Source organism: Pseudopipra pipra, chromosome 10 (genome assembly GCF_036250125.1).
Source record: "Pseudopipra pipra isolate bDixPip1 chromosome 10, bDixPip1.hap1, whole genome shotgun sequence".
NCBI classification, from domain to species: domain Eukaryota; kingdom Metazoa; phylum Chordata; class Aves; order Passeriformes; family Pipridae; genus Pseudopipra; species Pseudopipra pipra.
The window spans coordinates 12406913-12427314 of NC_087558.1; the positions used below are offsets into that span (position 1 = coordinate 12406913).

Here is a 20402-nt window from a genome sequence, read left to right on the forward strand (position 1 = left end):
TTCATTCACATAGTTTCTCTTTCTTTCCCCTCTTATATCCTTTCTCCGTGTGATTTTTGCCTTCACTGGGTATTTTTAAAGCAAGTTCAGAAATCAAGGAAATGTTTTCCAACTTCTCAGCATGAACATTCTGCAATGTCAACTGGAAGTACCAGGAAGGTCATCTAGCTGAATGAGGATCATTTTGCTGCCAAGACCTGTTACTTGGCAAACCTCAAGAGGACTAAATCCTCCTGAAACTACAGTAGGAGGCAGACTCACTGATAAAGTACCCCTTCATAAAGTCCTACAAACCCCAGGTATCAGTATTCAGTCTTCTTTAATTCTTGGAATGTCAAGACCCCCAGGTATGAGTCTTAACTCTTCTATAGAAATACATCTGTAGTAATATGGCAGAATACACAGCAATTAAAAAATAACCAGGAAGAATATATAAATAACTATTTGTGTCTGTGACAGGTGGAATTGCTGGCAGAGTTCAGGACGGGGGGCTGGCAGGCTGCACAGCAGATTCACCCATCTCTGGGCATACACAGTTAAGCCAACAGAAATGATCAACGGGCATATTGAATGTAGCCTTGGCTCAGGAACAGCGTGAGGGTGAAGACTTAGAACACACAAAAGGGGTTTAAAATCTGCAAACTTGACTGGAACACATGTCGGGGGACGGACATAACACATGTAAGGAGAGACTGACATGTGTGTGGCAACATTCCATTACAGCATCCAGGAGCCTTAAGAACCCATTTAAAGGGCTGGTTTTCTATTCCAAGGCTTTTCCATGGCTGTTTTAGAGTGTCAATAACCTCTGAACTTGGCAGCTTATAATTAGAAGCTGCTGCTAACCAATTCCTTTAGGCAGCAACTATTCTGGAAACCGAAAGTCCGGCTTGAGGGATCATAAGTCATGTGATTTCTCAGCACAGTCATCTAACAGAGCTGACCTTTAGAAGATCTCTAAATTATTCCTTCTCAGGAGAGAGTATCAAAAAATGTGGGGGGGAGATGGAGAAAGGGGGAGTGGGGAGAAAGCAGGGAGCAGGAGGTGGGGAGGAATACTGAATTAACATAAAAGTCTTTAAAACTTTGTGATTTAAGAAAGTCACTATGAATATGATATTTATTTGGGAAAAGAAGAATTGTAAAGAAAAACTAATGGTCTATGAAGCCAGCAGTAATCAGGCTTACACTATTGCTAAAATGACAGCTTAATTTCCTTGTACTTCCATACTTTTAGCTACTCTGCATTGGGTCTGCCTTATAAAACCAGTTATCACTCACTTTAATGTGTTATGTTAAAATAGACCACAAGACCTGCTGATATCTGAGAACATAATTTTGGTTATTGTGGTACCTAACTAACAACAAAAGAATTAGATGAAGTTTTTTGAGAGATTTTCCCCCCACTTGACTTGTCTGAAGAAGTGACAGACTTTTCTGTAGAGCTGGTGGAACCAGAATAACCACTGGAAGTGCATTCTGCATAAACATTGGGACTGAAATGAATTATTCATGTGATAAATTTGGTTCCTCCACGAAAATTTAATACATTCTTCAACATTCACTAGGACAAAAGACAGACACTGAATCAGTGTGCCAGCCTTCAGACACTGAATCTGTATCTGGACTGAAACACCACAAGCTTATGAGGACCAGTCTGCCTCCAGGCACCACCATTATTATTTCAAGCAGGAAGTTTCAGCCTTGGATAGAAATGCAAGGTTCAAATTAAGTAAACTTTTCAGAGTGCAACACTGGAGTTCTCTTCAAAACCATCTCCAGAGGGCACTGAAAGCCTGGCAACATCAAATCCAATGAATTTCAGGAGCCCTGGAGCTTTTCACATGTTTTGTAGGGTTTCGAACATACTCCACTGAAAGTTCAGACATATACTATCTTAGAGTCCCAGCATTCATAGCTCTTTTCCCTTTCAAGGACATTCATGTAGCATCCATACTCCACTAATGTGAACACAGATGACATGGCGGTATCCTGCATGCAAAACCTCTGCTTATGGTCTGGCAGAAATACATGCGAAGCATTTATCTATGCAAACTCAGCAAGTAACCTTCCATAACTGTTTCCCCTCTTATCCACAGGATGTACTTGTTCTATCCTCTGTAGAGGAAGATCAGTCCTGCAGTGTGTCCCTATTTATGCAGTGTGTCCCTATTTATGACATATGTCTATGTCATAGGAGAATAAAGCAATTAAAAATAGCAATTTTGCAAGTATTTTCCCCTGTTCTAGAGCACACTCATGCTTTACACTGCTGTTGAGGCCACAGGCAAGCCCAGGAGCAGCAGCATTTCTCTGATGCTTTGTACTACCTTTGGACTACTAAACCAAGGCTATTAAAGCAAAACGAGTGTGCCTTAGCTGTACCAATAAAATTTCTCTGGGCAGTTATGATGTGTCTGTGGTCAGTCCTAGAAGTTGCAAAAAGCATGAGCACGCCAGGCATGTCACTGTTCAGTCAGGAGGTAAGATATCCCTGTCCACAACTGTTCTGTCAGGAATGAGGGCCAACAGCAGAGCCATTCAGTCTTTGAAACAACTGCTCTCCAAGAAGGGACACAGTCATCACAAGGGAAATATTTAGCTCTTCTAAGCATGCAGCACCCTCTTAGCTTCATATTCTTCCCTGCAACCATCTGTTAGGAATGTGTGCTAATAGCCAAAAAGGAGGTTCACCAGCTTTCCCCCGTGGCTTATGTCTACGAAACATCAGTCACTCCATCCCAAAGCACCCAGGAAAAGCCTTCAAAAACCTTCATACCTGTCCCACAGATGCTAGTCTGACTTATTGATCTCTTTAAAAAAGAACTGCAGTTAAAATGTCAGAGATGGTTAGGGTGGTTGGAGTGACAGGGGTAAAGCATCATCTAGCATCTGAATTTTGTATCGTTGCAGGTAAGGATATACTTCAGCAGCAGGCAAGCAGGTCTTTATAATGTCAACCCAATAATCGCCACAGGTTTGCCATGAGTTTATACTTTCATACTGTCAGTGGTGGCATAAACATAAATTACATGGCCAGTCTGCAATGCTACTGCAGTTGTCCTACTGGACAGCAATATGTGTCATATTGCAGCAACTTATTTGTTGTGTGCCGGAGTCCATAAATAGGACACTGAATTTTGTCTCCAAGGAAAATGTTACTGTATCCAAAGAGAGGATGGCAGGAGTAACTCCACCAACCTGCTCTTTAGTGCCTCAAGGAGTAAGGAGAGCATAGAGCACCTAACCTTCACTTTCCAGAGGATTTTGCTGTGAACTGGGAACTCTTGAAAACTTTGGAGATACTTTTAGGAATAAATGTGAAACATTTCTGGTTTGTGTCAATACTCTCGTGGCAGGTATTTACCATTAGGTAAACTGTGTTAGGTAGGCAGGTATTACTCATTTGCTTATGTCAAACTTGTCATAAGCAGGTAACACTTGCAGAAATATGCAGTGTTGTTGTATTTATGTATAGCAGACACAGCACAGCAGAGTGAGTAAAAGTCACCACCAAAATTTCATAGGCGAGGAATAGAAGCTGATGAATGAATTGCATCTGCAATTATGGTTGAAAAGCAGAGCCAAAACCTCAGATGGCTCAACTTAAAAGCATGCCACAGAATTTAATAAAATTATTCTGAGACCTAGCTGGCTCCCCATCTCTATTTCAGGCCTTAGGTCCTAGGGGGTAATAACCCCTTCAATGTGGGTTTCTTTTGGCACTCGTAAAGCAGGAGCTGATGCCTGGTGGCAGCCCAGCTGTGCAGCACCTGCCCTAGCAGAGGAAGTTCACACCACAAGGGTGGCATATTTTTGAAAACCCTCAGAATGAGATCACAATTTGCAATTATCATGTTTCAGTGTATGTTTTTTAAATGAATATCCCAAACAAATACCTCTCTCCAAAAAGAATTGTTAAATAATTAAATCATTCTGCTTTGCAGGTCAATACTGCAAATTTCTGCTTTGCAGAAAATGCAAGTATCACAAGTCTTAAACCAAGAGGGCAAACAGGCTGCCTGGTAGCAATGAGCTACCAAGAGAACTCTGCTTTGTTCCCATCACGGGAAGAGCACAACAGTGCTGGGAGTGGATGCTTCTAGAAAACTTTGTCTATTTGCAGCTCCTTCCAGCTCTGAAAGCCAACTATTGCTGGAAGGGTTAAAATCTCCAACGAAAGACAGACACCAGGTAACAGTATCTGAAACCCTCTGAGGAACCCCAGCACCTGCCTATGTTCAGCAGCCTCTATCAGGAGGACGTTCTACTTGTTTCCTCAAAGGGGATCTCCCCAGAGTAGTGATGGTATCTCAATTAGTTACTTTTCACCTGGAACAGCTCCCAGCTGTATGGACTGCATAATGCAGTTCAAGAGAGGGGTGCTTCAACCACGAACACTTTGCCAATATTCAGCAAGTTATTCAGTGTGCAGCTGCCAGCAATTTGTACATGGGCAAGGGGACAGAAGAAATGTTGTTGTGGCTTTATATTACTGCAACCAGCTTTTCTACTTCCAGTCAATTTAAAGATGAGCAAGAGCTGATTAGTCCTAGAGCGGTGAAGCAGTGATGAGACAGTCTTGCCTCTTTTTTAAGTCTCTCAGAGAGTCCTTTTACAGCCACCTGCAACAGTCCTGGACATGCGTCCACTGCAGTTTCCTTCAGAGTGAGTCCTCACTGCTGTCAAATGTTGGATTGCTATGGCCTCCCATATTTCCCTCTACTGTTATTGTCACAGAATCTGAGAAGAAGGTTTCATTCAGAGGTGGCCAGGCTGAGTCCTGCTCTAACACGTGCTGCAGCCTCTTGTAGTGGCTCTTTGAGTGGTACCGGAAGGTCTTTTTCAGAAGCAGCCACAGGGGTCTGTTCTCAATGACAGCTTCCTGTAAAGGCAAAAGCAAAAGGAAAATTTTAGAGGATCTGGACGGCAGTTTTCGCTTTTCATCCATGCTACAGAGATAGGGCAAACAGTGGAGACCTAGGTTTCCCACCCTGCCCTGCTCATCCACATGCCTTAAACGGGCTTTTACTGACCACTTCTCACACCAGCTTCACCGGAGCTCTCCATCAGAAAACTGTAATGAGCTCTTTCTGGCAGTTTTCAGGATCAGAGTAGAAAACACCAAAGACTGCCCATATTTTCCTAGCCTGGGGTGGGGTCTGATAGATCCCGCTTACCAGAGGAAAGAAAAGGTGACCTGGCCTTGCATTCCCTTATATCTGATCATCCAGATGAGAGGCTTTGAGGAAGAGGAGTAAGGGTGAGGTAGCAGGAATCACTTCTGTTTTACTAGGTATTGCCAAAACTGGGCTGAGGAGGAGGGAGGAAGAGCGAGACCTGACCCTTTCATCTCTCCAATTAGTGCTGACCAGTTTGTTCAAGGAGGCACACTCACCTCGACAAGGAAGGACACAGCAAGTGTGACTGCAAGCATTATCACCATGGAGATCCGCCACGTGGTAGGGGTGCAAACGAGCTGGGGAAAAAAGCAGGAGCTGTTCAGTAACATGTGCCCACAGTAGACACTGGTGGGTACTTGTGTCATAGAATATAGAACTATTTAGGTTGGAAAAGGTCCTTAAGATCATCTAGACCAATCATTAACCTGGCACTGTAAAGTCTACCATGTCCCTAAGTGCCACAACTACACTTCTTTTAAATATTTCCAGGGATGATGACTCAGCCACTTCCCTGAGCAGTCTGTTCCAGTCTGTAACCCTTTCAGTTAAGATTTTTTTCTTAATCTACAGTCTAAACATCCCTTGGCACAACCTGAGGCCATTTCCCCTCTATGACTTGTTACATGGGAAAAAAAAGAGTGACACCCACCTTGCTACAGCCTCCTGTCAGGTAGTTATAGAAAAAATTAAGGTTTCCCCTGAGCCTCCTTTTCCTCAGACTAAACAAACCCAGTTCCCTCAGCCACCCCTCACACGACTTGTGCTCCGGGCCCTTCATCAGCTTCATGTAATGAAAAGCCAGAATTCCACACTGGCTGTACACTCTACACTAGCTGATGAGCTAATATTGCTACTTGTCTTCAGGAATTATTGATAAAGATGATTTTAAACCTATGATGCAGTACAGAAAACAGAGAAAACCATACCATACAACTGCAATAAGAAATCTAACTGCCTCCTTTCTAACGTAAGAAATAGTTCAAAGTCTGAGTATTTCCTCTCCAAATCCAGTTCCAGCTTCCCACAGCTGGAAGCACCAGCTTTCTGGCTGTAGCTCAATTTCTTTTGGAGATGAAGCTCTGATCCAAGATTTTTATCAGCAGTTTCTGCAGGCCAGGCTATTGAATAGTTTTTTATTGCCACTCCACCCTTTTCTCTTCTCAGCAAATCCAGTTTATTCCAGTGTATTCCCTCCAGACTGCCTGGGCTGGGAGTTTTGCAGTTCTCCCCAAAAGCATTTTAGCCCCTCACAGCTGCAGTGCTGACAATATCTTGTGCCACCACTGTCCACAACAGGACTAAGACTTGCTTTAAAGTGCCATCTCGTGGCAGATTCTCTAACTGGCTCTGCCCGCTGAGCCGCTGGTCTGGAAATCGTTACACGGTGAGGCAGCTTTTGCTGGGCTTTTTGGCGTTTAAAATCGAGGCCCACACCCTTTGATTATGTTCCTTTCTCCGTGTTTCATTACTTCCATTTCTAAATCGACTTGCTGACTGTCATGCAAACATACAGGACTGGAAGCAGCACCGTGTTCAGTACCTGTTATTCAAAGCCACCACACTTCATCTCTCTGATTACAAATGTACAGAAAAAATAGCTGTGAGTTACTTTTGTTGTTCTGTTCCTGTCACACCTGCAGCAAGACTGTGAGAGTGTCACAGTGGAGGAGGTTAACATCTCCCAGTCCTGACATACTAATCATCATGTCCACTGACAGCCCTGTCCTACAGCTGATGTAGATCTTGTCCTTCCCTCATATTTCCCTTAGGATGGATTTGCACAACTCCAGCTTGCATTCTGACAGACAAAATAAATCAAGCCCTTATTGGCATTTATTAATCAAGGATCAAGATAGATTGTCTATTGTCATGAAAGCCCACACTAGCCTTTCTCTATCACTGTTCTAAACCCAAATAATGCTTTGGGAAACTGCAGGCTCTCTGAGATTGAAATAGGGAACCTGAAGAGATTCAGGACTGAGAAATGAGAGCTTCTGTGAGCACCAACTGGTAGATCTTCATTTCAAGAGGACCTTTGCTCAGAGTAGCACAGCTTGAGAAATACAAGCACATGGTGCTGTACTTTAAATTTGCAGAGCTTAGCCCCATTCTTGTCCTGGCTTCACAACTATCAAGCCACCAACACACCAAGCATTTTAAGCTCAGTGATGCCATCTTCTATTGCATAGACAATGTGCTGAAACAATCAAAAGTACATGTGTAGCTGTCCAGCTGTCACAGTGCATAGATCTTAGTTTGGAGTCATCCAGAAGGTTCTACAATACCATCATCTAAAATCCACCTCTTTAAATTTCATTTTTCTTTAGAGGTGCCATGTATCCCTGGAAAAGTCTGTGCCATTTGTTAAAACAATCCCACTGCACTTATGATGGGACTGGCAGTAGGAAGAAACTTTCCCCCTTGTCTTAGGACAATACTCACATCCATCTTAGAGTAGAGATCATCAATATCAGCAAACATCAAGAAGAGGCAAATGCCCAGCTGCCCTATGAGCACCAGTATGAACACATCTGAAGGGAGAAAAAAAAACAAATAAAGCCACAGATTTGTGAGCAATCTCAGCTTCTTGCCTTTGACCTCCTGATTTGAATTATATGCCTTCCTCTCTCCCCATACTTACAGTTTGTGTAGATGGGTTTCCTGAAAGGCTTTCCCTTGGAAAACACTAATGCTACAATGAGGCAGTTGATGGTGCTCAGCAGCCACACTGTGGTGTTTTCATAGCTCTTGTAGCCATTGTCTGTTTGTTCATGGGCTCCATCTCCCATCCCATGGAGCCCCAGGCTGTAGGAAGAATTCTCCATGTGATTCTTCATTGAGAGGCAGGCACTGAAAAAGAGTGTCACACTGGTCAGTGAATAATTATTGCTCTGGTTATTTCCCCCAACTTCTACTATGATTGACAGGAATCCTCCCTCACAGCCATGATGTCAGTTGTTGGCAATGCCCCCAATCTCACCCTCTGGTTTCAGCTTGCTCAGTAGCTCAAACCTACTCAGATACCCTGGCCTCTCTTGCAATCAAGTCCTCCTCTTTGTGCTCAGCAGAAGCATTCTCACCACATGCACTGTGCTGCGTGGCAGATTGCTGGAGAGCTTAGGGACCTGCAGACAACAGTGGTTAAAATGTTTGCACCCTGTGGGGAGCAGAGGGTCTGCTTGGAGCTGCTGATCAGGCCTGCAGTTAAGCTGATCAATAGTATCATCCACTAGGTCAACCCTGTGTTACTAAGAGTCCCAAGAAGGCGACCTACCGGTGTATATCAGTCTTGGAATACCAAGGCTGCTCCTGGACCACCACAAACCCGAAAATCTGCATGCTGAGGCTGAAGAGGATGTTAAGTACAACAGAGAGCAGCAATGGGGGTGAGATAAGCTGGCTTGGAGGCCTGTATGGAACCAGCTTTGGGTAGGCACCTGTGAAACTCACTGAAACATGCACAGAAATATTTACTAGTGTGTCCAAAATACAAGCAGTGCTGCTGTATAATACTGTTATCAATGGCCACTCTATAATATTCATTATAAAACGTATGAAGTTTGTACAAAATACATCAAGTACAAAATACAGAGTTGTTTTCTTACAAAATCATATTGACACAGAAAAGGCTAATTAATGGTATATGACTATCATGAGGCATATTTTGAAAATAAAATATTGTATTTTTCTTTTATTTTGCTACTATCAGGACCAAGGATATAAATATACTCATGCTCTCCTATTCTCTTTCTGTCACTTGTCACCTGTGGCTTGGGGCTTTCTGCTGCCCATGTTTTGTGCATCCTCCTGGACTAAATGCCTAGTGCCTGGTTATTTGAGATGAAGGAAGACTACATTAGCTGACACAACAGGTTTTCCTCTCTTCTTAGGTTTAACAAAGTTATCCAGACTTTGTACATGATGATATACATTGATGCAATATTCCAGATGGGCTACTTAGTAATGTAGCTTTTGGCACCCAGTACTGTGGCTGACTCTTTTAGGCTTGATTTAACCAAAGTCTTTTCCTATTGTCTGTGTTCCAGCAAGGATGGAACACACCAGGATGTGGTTTTGCTGTATGCTCTTAATGGCCCTGTCCTTGCCATTCCTGCTTCTGAACCTCTCCCTGCATTTATTCTGTCTCAACAACATTGTCTTTCTGCCTCAACACTGGTTCACTCTCATTCTTAGCTTACAACTTCCTGCTCTATAATGTCTGACATCTGTCATTTCTTTCTTCTCCATTTCCACCTCTCTTTCCTTTTGTGGCTCTTGCCTACACAGCTTCAAGGGTCAGATGGTCTCCAAACAGTAAATCCTTACACTTTTTCATTTGGGCATGGAGCCTTAGGTATCCCCTTAATCTGTCTTCCTAAGTCAACTGGAAAAAGCCTGAATAGACTTTCCACTGCATAAAGTGTGATTTTACTCCTTCTAGAGATAACATCCCAGTTAGCAACAACCTACATGCTCAGCAAATGCACCACTAAGAATTACCCATCTTACTTCAGAGCTTTTCTCAAACAAGATCCCTCTTCTACTAATCCAAACATCCTATACTCTACAGAGAGGATTACTCTGCAGGATGTCTAGTCGCCCTTTTCTTCTTTTCTGTACATAGAATTATGCATTCCCAAGGAGTGAAAAATATTTGAGATCATTCTCTCATTAACACATAGGATGACTAAGGGGCTTACTTGTCATGCCAATGACAGTGGTAATAGCCAGATCTTGAAACAAAAATTGGTAATTCCCAAAGGAGTTTAGTTGCTGAAAAGAGGAACACAAAGAAAAAATATCACAAATCAGACATTTGCCATGGGCTTGTTTATATCATCTCCAGAAAGCCACACTATATCCATGGAGCTAATGCTCTGCTGTTTGTTTTGAAATGCTACTCTGCAGATAAGGGGACCACACATTTCACCACCCTGCTGAAAGATTTGTCACCACTGGGCCTGCAGTGAATATTCTCACTTTGCACATTGCTTGAACTAACTGTGCTTCCAGTTCACACCATGCAATATAAAAGAAGACTATTTGAAGTGACGTGCTTTCTCATTGCTGGGTAACTTCTGAATGCAAAGCCCTTCTCTCCATCTGGGAAGAAGCCATGCAAAAGTGATTTAAGGCACTCCAGGGGATTTGCTTACTGTCAAGTTAATTCATGGTTTAAATGCTGAATAAATTGCAACAGCATAGGCTTACACCAGATTCTTCCTTTTCACAGACATATGCCCTCATCCAAAACACCATTCAGTATCTCAGCCTTCTTTTTGCCCAGCTTGGATCTTGAGCCGAATGGCTGAAGTTAATGGGAAGAATCTTTCTGATTTTCATGTGAGAGTACAGGAGGACCATATGATCACACCACAGAAGTCTGCAGCTCAGGTAAAGGTAAAGCTCCATACTCTAGTTTCATAGTGGCTTTTATGCCCTGTTTCTCCTACAAGGGAGTGTTGCTCATCCAGTTCTAGCCAACATGTTCCCAGTACATACCCAGTAAAGTAGGAGAACACCAAGGTACTGAATTGTGCTGTACAGTGCCATGTACTTGAACATGCAGAAGGAAGTGACAAGAGCAGCACGGCCTTCCCTGTGTGAAGACAAATAAAAGACAGCAGTTAGGTGAGGGGTGCTCCTGTTGCTAGTCCTCTCAAAGGGCTGCTGAAAAACAAGGCATGTGTCACAAGCAGTGAAGTCTGCCAAACAAATAAAATCTGGCCTGAATGAAAGTGAAATCTTCACTTGCAGATATCTTGTTGCAAGGAAACAGGCTTGATTCTAGTCACCTATGTTCTGTAGAATACAATTTACCCCAGCAACTTTTTGTGCTGATATTAATAGTACAGATAACAATTTTGTATGAGGAAAAAAATTCAAAGCCAAGCAGCGCTCAGTGAGTTCAAGCTAACAAGTCCTCTCTTCCCGCAGTGAACATATAGTATCTGATGAGGGTAACACACTCCCTCTGACCCAGTAAGCAAAACCAGGATCCTGGAATAACAGATGCCAAGTTTTTCTTGCATAGGGTATCAGAGGCAGGGTCCAACAGTAGTGTCCAGGTTGGTTTGTGGACATTTGATTCAGCTTTATGGAGCATTGCTCATTTTGCTATGTTTTTGCATTTAAAATACTGTTGATGATATAAAGCTCGACTCTAAATGCCCTCCTCTTGTAGTTTGCAGGTAATTAATGTAAAGGAATTTCAGAAAGAGACTAGGCAAATGGCAGTTTCAAGATCAAAGACATTTATTTTTCTCTAGATATACACGTTGTGGCTTGCTGCGAACACCCAACACTAATATTTGAGAGGAGTGGGAACTGTCTTCTTTATGAAACAGGGAACAAAATTCTGTGCTTACCTGATTAGCTCTGGCACACAGGCTATGCTGGGGGTTCGGGATGTGAAAGGTGAAGCCACAGACGCCTCCTGCTCTGACAGTGATATCCCTGCATGTGCCACTTTCAGAGCCTGAAAGTCACAGTCTTCTTCAACACTCACAAACCAGGAAGACACAGCAATTCATGTCTGCCAAGCAGTGATCCCTTATTACAGGATGTGTGCTGTGAACAGCAGTCCCTCTTTACTCCTTATGTGTGCTCCACTCAGGGGGTTCCTCCAGTGGGATGTGGTGAGGCATTGGGACCAGGAAAAGAATGGGGATGAGAGCATTGGCAAGTTCATTTTCCACAGACCCCAGAGCCATCCACTACCACCTGCAGAAGACAGGTTTGGCTCTGCCTCCTTTGTCAGCACTTACTTGCTGTCACACCTCATGCAGATAGTCTAGGTTCTCTGCTTGCTTCCCCCAAGAGAATCCTTGGGACTTTTTGTTAGGACAAGCAAGAGCTGCACTGCTGGGGTGGCATTGCTCTCACTGCCACAAGGATGCATGAAGTCATAGAGAGATATGAACCTGCCCGGAAGGGAGTTGTGGGTGCCTCCTGAACATAAACCCTTCCTTTTGGAAAAAGGAAAACCAAAGCTTTCCTGCTCTTCTAAAATGTTCTTTTACAAAAATCTTGTAGGACTACAGCTGTTCCCCATGAAAGCTCCTCACCTGTCTTCTCCAACCCCAAACACTGAAGATATTGACATAAACCCCAGTGGAGGATTTGGAGAACCTTCTGGTGGCTTTTTGCAAAGAAAATGCATCAGTCCTTGAGACCACACACTGCAAAAATCTCTGCCTAGGACAGCTCTTGCATGGTAAGGACTGCACTGTAGGATCAGGTCTAAATCAATACTGGTGACAGCACAGCTGCTCTGTGAAGAAGCAGTGCACTCCCATCCCCAGCATGTGCTCAGTTTGGAATATTCCACTGACATTGCATTCATTTCTCATTTTTAAAATAAATATATTTTAAAGAATTTTCACTTACCCCACAGTCATTGGCTCCATCTCCACACATGCCCACAAAGTAACTAAAAAAACAAAGTGACCTAGAGTTCAGTTCCAAGGAAAGTGAGGAATCAGAGCCTAGTCCATGCAAGTCATTTGTGCAAGTCATGCAAGATTTTTGTTAAAATCTTTTCTGGAAAGCTGAAAGACCAAAATATAATCCCAGGACTCTGAATTGTGCATGAGCCTTAGGCTTGCACCTCAGGTCTGACTACAGTAAAGAGTTTCTGCTGTGACGGAATAAAGAACGTATTAGCATGAAGCTTTACATTTACTACAATGGACTTGGTCTCCCTGATTTTAAGGTCAATCACACCAGAGGACAGGGCTAATGGGGACAGTCCTGTTCAGAAAGGAAGGACTGTAGGCACAGGTACCTCGTGTTCACTGGGAATAGACATGAATGGAGATTATGGGGTCCAGTACTGCCAGAATCTCCTGGGACAGATAGGGAGTGACAGAGACAGCTGGAGCAGATGGAAAAGGAGAACACGAGTTTAACAGGATATCTAGAGACAGCTCTCCACTCTGAGGCTGAAATAACCTTGTGGAATGATGAGCCCTGAAAGTGCTTTTTACTCCCAAGGCCTTGATTTTAGTCCAGGATAAGTTCTCACTGGAAGGCACTGATGGTGATCCAGGGAGGCCAGACAGCAGCTGAGGTGCTCCCAACTGTGCACACCAGGTTGTTAATCTGAAACAGCCTAAAACTCATCTTGCTGTAGAGCAAGGCCTGAGTCTACGTGAGGTGAGGGTGAGGGTCTTCAAAAGACTTGGGAAACAGCTGAACAACAGGCAACAAGGAGCCTGGGACTAAGGAATATATATACACCTCTGTGACTGTGAGCAGCACAGGGCATACCAATCCAGATTGCTCTGCCACGTTTTCTAAGGCATCCCACTGAGCCAGCAGTAGTGCAATAAAAAGACTGCAAGCATCAGAGAAGCTACAGTGCTGGGAGATATTCCCAAAAAATCTTAGGGACACAAGTGCCCCTCCTTCAGGCCCAGAGGGAAGTAAGAATGAAGGATGATGTGAACAAAAAAAAGCCAGAATCATGGGAGTGTTAGATCTTCCACAGGTTGCCAAACCAGCACAGTGTTCAGCGTCTTTTTTTAACAGGTTTTTGGATTTTAATTGCAAAGTTGGTTATCTGTGGAAGTTTCAGTTTTGTGCACTTCCATGAAAGGCTCTGCTAGACAAAAGCTAGCTCCTACTAGACATCTTTCAAGCCTGGAAATTCAACAAACACTTTCAAACTCATTATGAACTTACTCCAGCTTTTGAAACTCTTCCACCAGGCTGGATTTCTGACCAGGAGACATTCTAGCAAAAACTGTTCCATTCAGCAGGAGCTGTAAGGAGAAAAAAAGAAATTATTTTTTAAACACTTGAAGCAAGTGATTTCAGTGATGATCTGGAATAGAAATCACAAAAAAAATCATATTTATAAACAACTGATTGTAGACTCTGAAGTAGGAAATGCTGATCATCAAAGATACAATGGTTCTTAATCAATATTTTGAAAAAATAACAATCACAATAAGGACAAGAGGCCTGGTATGTCATTTGAGTTACCTGATGAAAACAAATTACCAGGCAGGTAATTACAAGAAGAGAATTCATGAGATTATCCTCTCCATGAAACAGACAAGCCATGCTGAAGTGCATAATGTGTAATACCATGTTTTCTCCTGTTCTCCAAAACAGGATAGAATCAGTGCTGTGCAAGGGCCACGCAAATAGGCACAAATGTTTTGAGTCACATCCTCACATCACGAGACAGATCTGCTCCTCTCATGTGCAGAAAAAAATCTAAGGATTTTTAACATATGTTAATGTCAGAGATTCATCCATTAAGGATTTCAGGGTTAGAATTGTTCCCAAAAGATGTCCTAGTACAGAATCCCTTCAGCTAATTATACCAGGACAATTGGAATCTCCTGAAAGGCAAGCCCACACCAGTTAAAAAATCCACATCTTACCTTTGGAAGTAAGTCCCTGAAATGCTGTGCTACAATTTGGTAAGATTTTCCACTCATGGCAAAATGATACTGGCCGTGTCCCAATGCCAGATTGATTCTTCGCTCAGTCTGACCATCATCCTCCTGTAAAATAAGACAGAATCTATGCTGTGTCTAGGTCTTCAAAAGCTGCTCTGTACATTTACACAGGCACTACTACAAAGTAAAGAGTATACCATGGGGAGGGCACTCTTGAAGACTTTGGGAGCCTTGGGTTCAAGGCCAATTGCCTTTGCTTGAATTTGTAAAGGGATTGAGGCATGTAGTGCCATTAATTTCAGTGTTAACTGGGTGCTTCTTAAGTTTTAAAAGCTGGCCCTCAGCATTGCTGCATTTGATAAAACTCATGCAACAGTACCAATCTGGTGGGCTGCACTCTGAGTGAGAGGGGCTAGAGACAGTGTCTGGGAACCACGTCTAGCCAAGTCTTTCTACAGTGAAACACAGAGCAGATACAGCTCAGGATGAGCTTTGGTAGCAAGGAGCCACTCAACAGCCCCTGCAGGTATTCCCTACCATCTGCCTGACTCCTACCACTTATCAGAGAAGGGTCAGCACCTTCAGACTTACTCTTCAGGGAGAAAGTAACTGGTTTTCAGCCCAGCTTCTCTGAGGAGATGCTTGATGAAAGAAATTTCTTAGTGTAGCTTGCCTATGTTTCATTGTGTGCATGCAATTTCTCAACACTTAGTCTGTGTTTTAATTCTGCATGTATGGTAAAGTGCTAACTCTCTACCTGATTGAGCAGGGCTGGTTCAGTGCACCTTCACTGGTTTTAAGTCCACATCTATACAATCAAATTTGTCTTGCAGGGAAAGGAAGCACACTTTAAACAGACATTAGCTAAGCATGAGGGTTAGGAACAAATCTTTCCTGGATTTCTGCAAAGCTGTTCTCAAACCTAGCTAGACAGTTAGCAAAAACTTGTTTATGAGATAATATACCAGGAACTAAGCTCTAGGGGAGTACCTTTTTATAACAATTCCTTCTTTTTAAACACTTTTCTAGCACATATTTTGACATGCAAACGATGGTGAATGACAGGTCTCTTTATTCTAGTGTAATTCCACTGTCTTATTTAAAGCATTACAGCTTAGTTTGTTTCCCTACTCCAAAACATCTGCTTCTTATGCTTATGCTCACCAGGCTTCTGTAATCTTCAGTTTTGTTTTCTCCTAGGGGTTTCCAGGTTATAGATGCTGAAACAGATCCAGGCTCTTTGTTTGCTTCCACAAGAATCACTCTGTGTGTTGGAGAGATCATCCCAGCATTTTTGGCAACAGTTATAGCTGTCTGAATATTGTCACCTATAAAAATCAAGAGGTGTGTTATCTAAAAATTTCTGTTTTAGACTAAAACCAAAAAGGGATTAAATGCTAAATTGCTGCAAGTATCACTAATTCTCACTGATTGGCCTCAGGTGGCTTTGGTGTATGTGTGCTGAAAGGGGTGAGGCCCAAGAAGACGTACTGTGCTACTCAAGAAAAAATATCTTCAGACCATGATAAAACTGGAGGTTATTCTATCCAAATCCTGATTTGGATTTGGATGGAATAGCCCTTCAAGAAAAAAAAACAAAAAAGGATAAACAGGGACTGGTAGGCATACCAGATGTCTTAAGGTTCAGTGATTTGTCCTGGCACTGATGCTCCATCTCTGATCATTTATAATAGGATTTCAGGAGGCCTTATAAAGAAGGGATCTTGCATGATGTACCTTCATTAGGTGTCTAACACAGCCCAGTGAAATTGCCAGGGACAACATGGTTCAGCTCATGTCATTACTAAAACAGAGATTCTTCTTGGACTAAATATCTGTGCCTTCCTACCAGTGGTGGTGACGACAACGGACTGTTCACTCAAACACTGTTGAACTCCCTGTCTTGGCCAGTGGCCACATAAATAATCCACCCAATTAAGATACCTGTGGCCATAACACTCCTGATGCAGGCAGCACTGAGCTCTTCCAGGACGGGCTTTGTGTCCCTCTTTAATCGATTCTCCATTATCAGCAGACCCAGGAATGTCAGATCAGATTCTACCTCCTCCCTTATAGTGAAAGAGAGATAGACAGATTTAGTTCTTCTTCTTGCCTTTGGCCTGTTTTTGTATTGAATTTGATAATAGCCAGTTATAAATGTTAACCATCCTACCTAACTCAAACCAATTAAAATAATTTCTGTATTTTCAGCAGTCCCAGGTTGTCTATTTTTTGTGGTGATATTTCAATACCAGCAGGGCTTGCTTCCCACTGGCAGCAATTGGTGCTGGTTGTGTATGGAGAATTTTCAGTTAATTTTTCATCCTTCTTTTTTCTTTGTTTCTTGTTCTGAAGAAGGAGTTCAGTACCTAGCCAGCTTCCAGCTCGTATCTACTTAATTATCAATTCAAAAGAGCCAATTTCAAACTACCTGCTCCACATACCAACATAAAGTCTGATGGATAAATTAGGCTGTTTTCTATTCACACACTATCTTTAGCCAGCATGAAAAAGCACTCTGAATTTCCTGCAGGATTCCCAAATTGTGGTGGTCTGATTTGGAAAGTTTATGTGCACTAGTCATTCTCATTTGAGGACTGTACAACAAAGAAAGACACCTTAGTAAATATATCTGCTCCTCTTGACAGTAGGGCCTGAGCAAACAGTATGTGAGAACTCCAATACTGTTTTGGCCTACTATTTTCTTTACATCTATGATATTGCTTTTTTACAGTTGAACACATACATTAGAGAATTTGGTAAACACCCCATCCCTGAGTCATGAACTAGAGGTCTTCCAGGGACACAGGTTGACTCTGAAGAGTCTGAAAAGAAAAGCTTTCAAACACTTATTTTAGCCACTGTAGTAAGTTAGCCTAACACTTGCATGGCAGAGTAGCCAAGTCAGGTGGGGCCTGAACTGCTTTCATTGCAGATCTTGCAGTCAGATTCTCTCTGGCCTGAATGTAACAAAACTCTGTACTACAACCCTGCTCTTGGCAGGCTGTGGTGATGGTACTATGTGAGGCATCACTAGTCCATGGTTGAATGTGGCCAGAAGCAGCAGCCTATGGCTTACCTTGTTAGAGCAGTAGGTGGCTTCCCTGCCTGTAGAGATTTCCATGCCAGTCCGATGACCCTAAAGCCCTGTGCTGTGTAGAGCAGGAGCTCGCTTTCAAAGTTCGATGGGACTGTGCAAAAGAGGAAGAGATAGTTCATCAGGGCATTTGACTGCTTTCTAATGGAAGGAAGCCTTGGAGCAGGGAAGATTTATGTCCCAAAGGGCAGGTAGACCTAGAGTTTATCAGTAGGCCAAGGACATCAAGGAAAGGTGCTGAACTGAACTTTACTCAATAAGAAATCATTGTGTCTCTGTCATGTTGCACTTAGGTCCTGAACTGTTCTCCAAAGACTTACCTTCTTCCAGCATGTTGTGAAGGATCTGTGCTCCTCTTGTTTCCCTCCCAGGGTTTGGAGAAAAAAGAAAATTTTTTTTGGTGTCTACTGGACTAGTAGACAACTTTTCCAAATAGCTATTCTGGCAGAGACTGTACACCTTGTATAAGGGTTGGTACTTACATATATCTCTTTGTAGTCCTTCTTTGCTGAGAAGGGCTGTATGAGAGCTTAGCCTTAGACTTGGAGCACAACAGAGAGACTTCCTGGGCTGAAGTATCAAGTCTTAGACACAGAAATCTCATTTGGACCTTCCACTTCATTTCACCATCAAAAGTCACACATATGTGTTTCTAGGAAGCATTTATAAATGTTAGTTACCTGTTTCTGCTCTACATAGCATGGCTACTATTTCTGGAGCCCCTTTTGTAAAGACCTGTTGATCCCCACCAATTTCCTGAGCAATGACAGACATTCTTTGCAAGGATGAAGAAAATGGAAACTGGTGTAAAATGGTAACTCCTTCCACTGGGGCCTAGGAGAAAAGCAAGTAGATTATATACTGCAGCAAGGATTTTAAACTCAGGCCAAAGGATTTTAGGTCTGTCCTTTGGGCCATGGTAAGAAGCTAACCATGTATAATGGGCTGATTTGTCACACTTAGAAATGACTGGTATATAAAGAGAAAATTAACTTTGTACAGAAATAGTTACCTTAAGCAGTAGGAAAAGTTCACTGACAGTTTTAGCAGACAATTAGACGTAATTTTCTGAAAGGAACTCACTAGTCCTCTTTTTTTAACAAGATTCTGTTTACACTGGTCTTGCAAAGAGAAAATGGACGTCTGAAAGCATCCCCCTTGGTGTATGTCACCAGTAAAGGTCTGACATCAGCTACCAGACTCCACTGCATTCCCAAATGCTTTTGGAGATCTTCACTGCTCAGCTGAGTTTGGATTGAGTCTTGAGCCACCAGGACAGGTAAATCCCTGAGCTGGACAATCTATCATCCAGCATCCCCCTGCTTCTGGTGTGAGCAGCATCCCTGGCATCTGTAATCAGAGAGAGTAAGGCAATCTCTCTGCAGGCAGGACAGGAAAGATGAAGTGTGGAAGAGCTCTCTTGGACTAGGAAAACCAAGCATTTCTATTCTGAAAGGTAAGTCTTACACTGACAGTTTAACTTGATCATTAATGTGAATCTCACAAATAGCTTACAGTGGTGGCTTTAGGTCCAGGCCTAACAACTGTGGCATGTGTGGATCCTTGACCTTCAATCTGGTGTCCACTGCAGTCATCTATCACCTGTGTATTGAAAGACAAAAATATTTCAGATCACAACACCATTATAGCTGAAAGGAACCTCAAGGATCCATTTAGAGCACGGGATTTCAAACCTGAAGATGGTAGAAATACCTCCACATTGACAGAGCTCTAACAAATTTCAAAGTCTTGTACCTAGTTCAAAGCTGGCAGAAGTCTTTTACATGCTCTGTAAAAGTGGTCTTAATCTGCATGTGAGACACATCTGGGAATTCCTGTTGTCTGGCAGCAGCCAAAGACAGAGTTGTTGTGCCAGAGTGGTTTGCATGACATCCACCACTTCCAGCCAAATGAGCTAAGTACTCATATACTTCTAGGTGAAAGCTCTAGGCAGAAGCAAGGAATGTTTCTTCAAAAGCCTGAGTATGCAGTATCTCTTCTGGGTTTTACTTGTGTGGGAAGTAGCTATTTGCATGAGAGGGCTTGGGACATTTCTCTTTTTCAAGACCACCAAAACACCCTGCCACTGTTTGCATAAAAACAAAGCACAGCTTTACCCAGTTAGTGGCCTCAAACATTTTCACATCCAGTGGGTCTCCTTGGATCTTGCCCTCCCACACAATCAATGAATGACAAACTGCCATTGCTCTGAACACTGGGCCCCAAGGCAGGCTGCCATCTGCAGGGAAGCTGTGAATGTCCTGGAAGCTAATACAAAAGAGAACATAAAAATTACTATCAGAGAACACCAAACAACAGATGACTTACAGGGGAAAAAAAATCCTAATTTGAGGGTAGTTAAAATCCTATCCTGAGGTCAGACCACAAGCATATTCTAGGGACTTGTACTCCCCCATGAGCTATTTCTTGTGCATCTATTAAGTCTGGGATACACATGTTCAAAACAGGTATATTCTGCCTGGTTAAGGAGTCTGTTGGGATGGAGAGGAATAGATTATTATAAAATACTTTTCTTGAGGCTTGTGCAAGGACTCTTGAGTTCTGAAGCTGACATAAGTTTGAGCATCTTTGTGCATCCACATTTCTGGAAATGTAAGTGGGCAAAATCACAGCCACTGAAGGAACTGAATGTCAATCTCATGGTTAACAGTGACTTCCTGTCATAAAGGGTTAGGGCAACACTGCAGC

At 42.7% G+C, this 20402-nt stretch overlaps 1 protein-coding gene across 1 annotated transcript in view; it reads right to left on the reverse strand.

Annotated features, from left to right (window-relative positions):
* Positions 1-2342: 2342 nt before the first annotated feature.
* Positions 2343-20402, reverse strand: part of ATP13A4 (ATPase 13A4) — a 38886-nt gene continuing 20826 nt past the window's right edge. Inside the window, exons 14-30 of the mRNA XM_064666263.1 lie at positions 19811-19961; positions 19209-19295; positions 18374-18527; positions 17676-17787; positions 16541-16665; positions 15761-15924; positions 14579-14701; positions 13869-13948; positions 12573-12615; positions 11552-11661; positions 10686-10782; positions 9884-9956; positions 8458-8632; positions 7825-8033; positions 7626-7714; positions 5399-5479; positions 2343-4885 (exon numbers count right to left, since the gene is read on the reverse strand). Of these exons, the coding sequence (XP_064522333.1) occupies positions 4664-4885; positions 5399-5479; positions 7626-7714; positions 7825-8033; positions 8458-8632; positions 9884-9956; positions 10686-10782; positions 11552-11661; positions 12573-12615; positions 13869-13948; positions 14579-14701; positions 15761-15924; positions 16541-16665; positions 17676-17787; positions 18374-18527; positions 19209-19295; positions 19811-19961 (2095 nt within the window). The 3' untranslated portion in view covers positions 2343-4663. The remainder of the gene's footprint in view (positions 4886-5398; positions 5480-7625; positions 7715-7824; positions 8034-8457; positions 8633-9883; positions 9957-10685; positions 10783-11551; positions 11662-12572; positions 12616-13868; positions 13949-14578; positions 14702-15760; positions 15925-16540; positions 16666-17675; positions 17788-18373; positions 18528-19208; positions 19296-19810; positions 19962-20402) is intronic.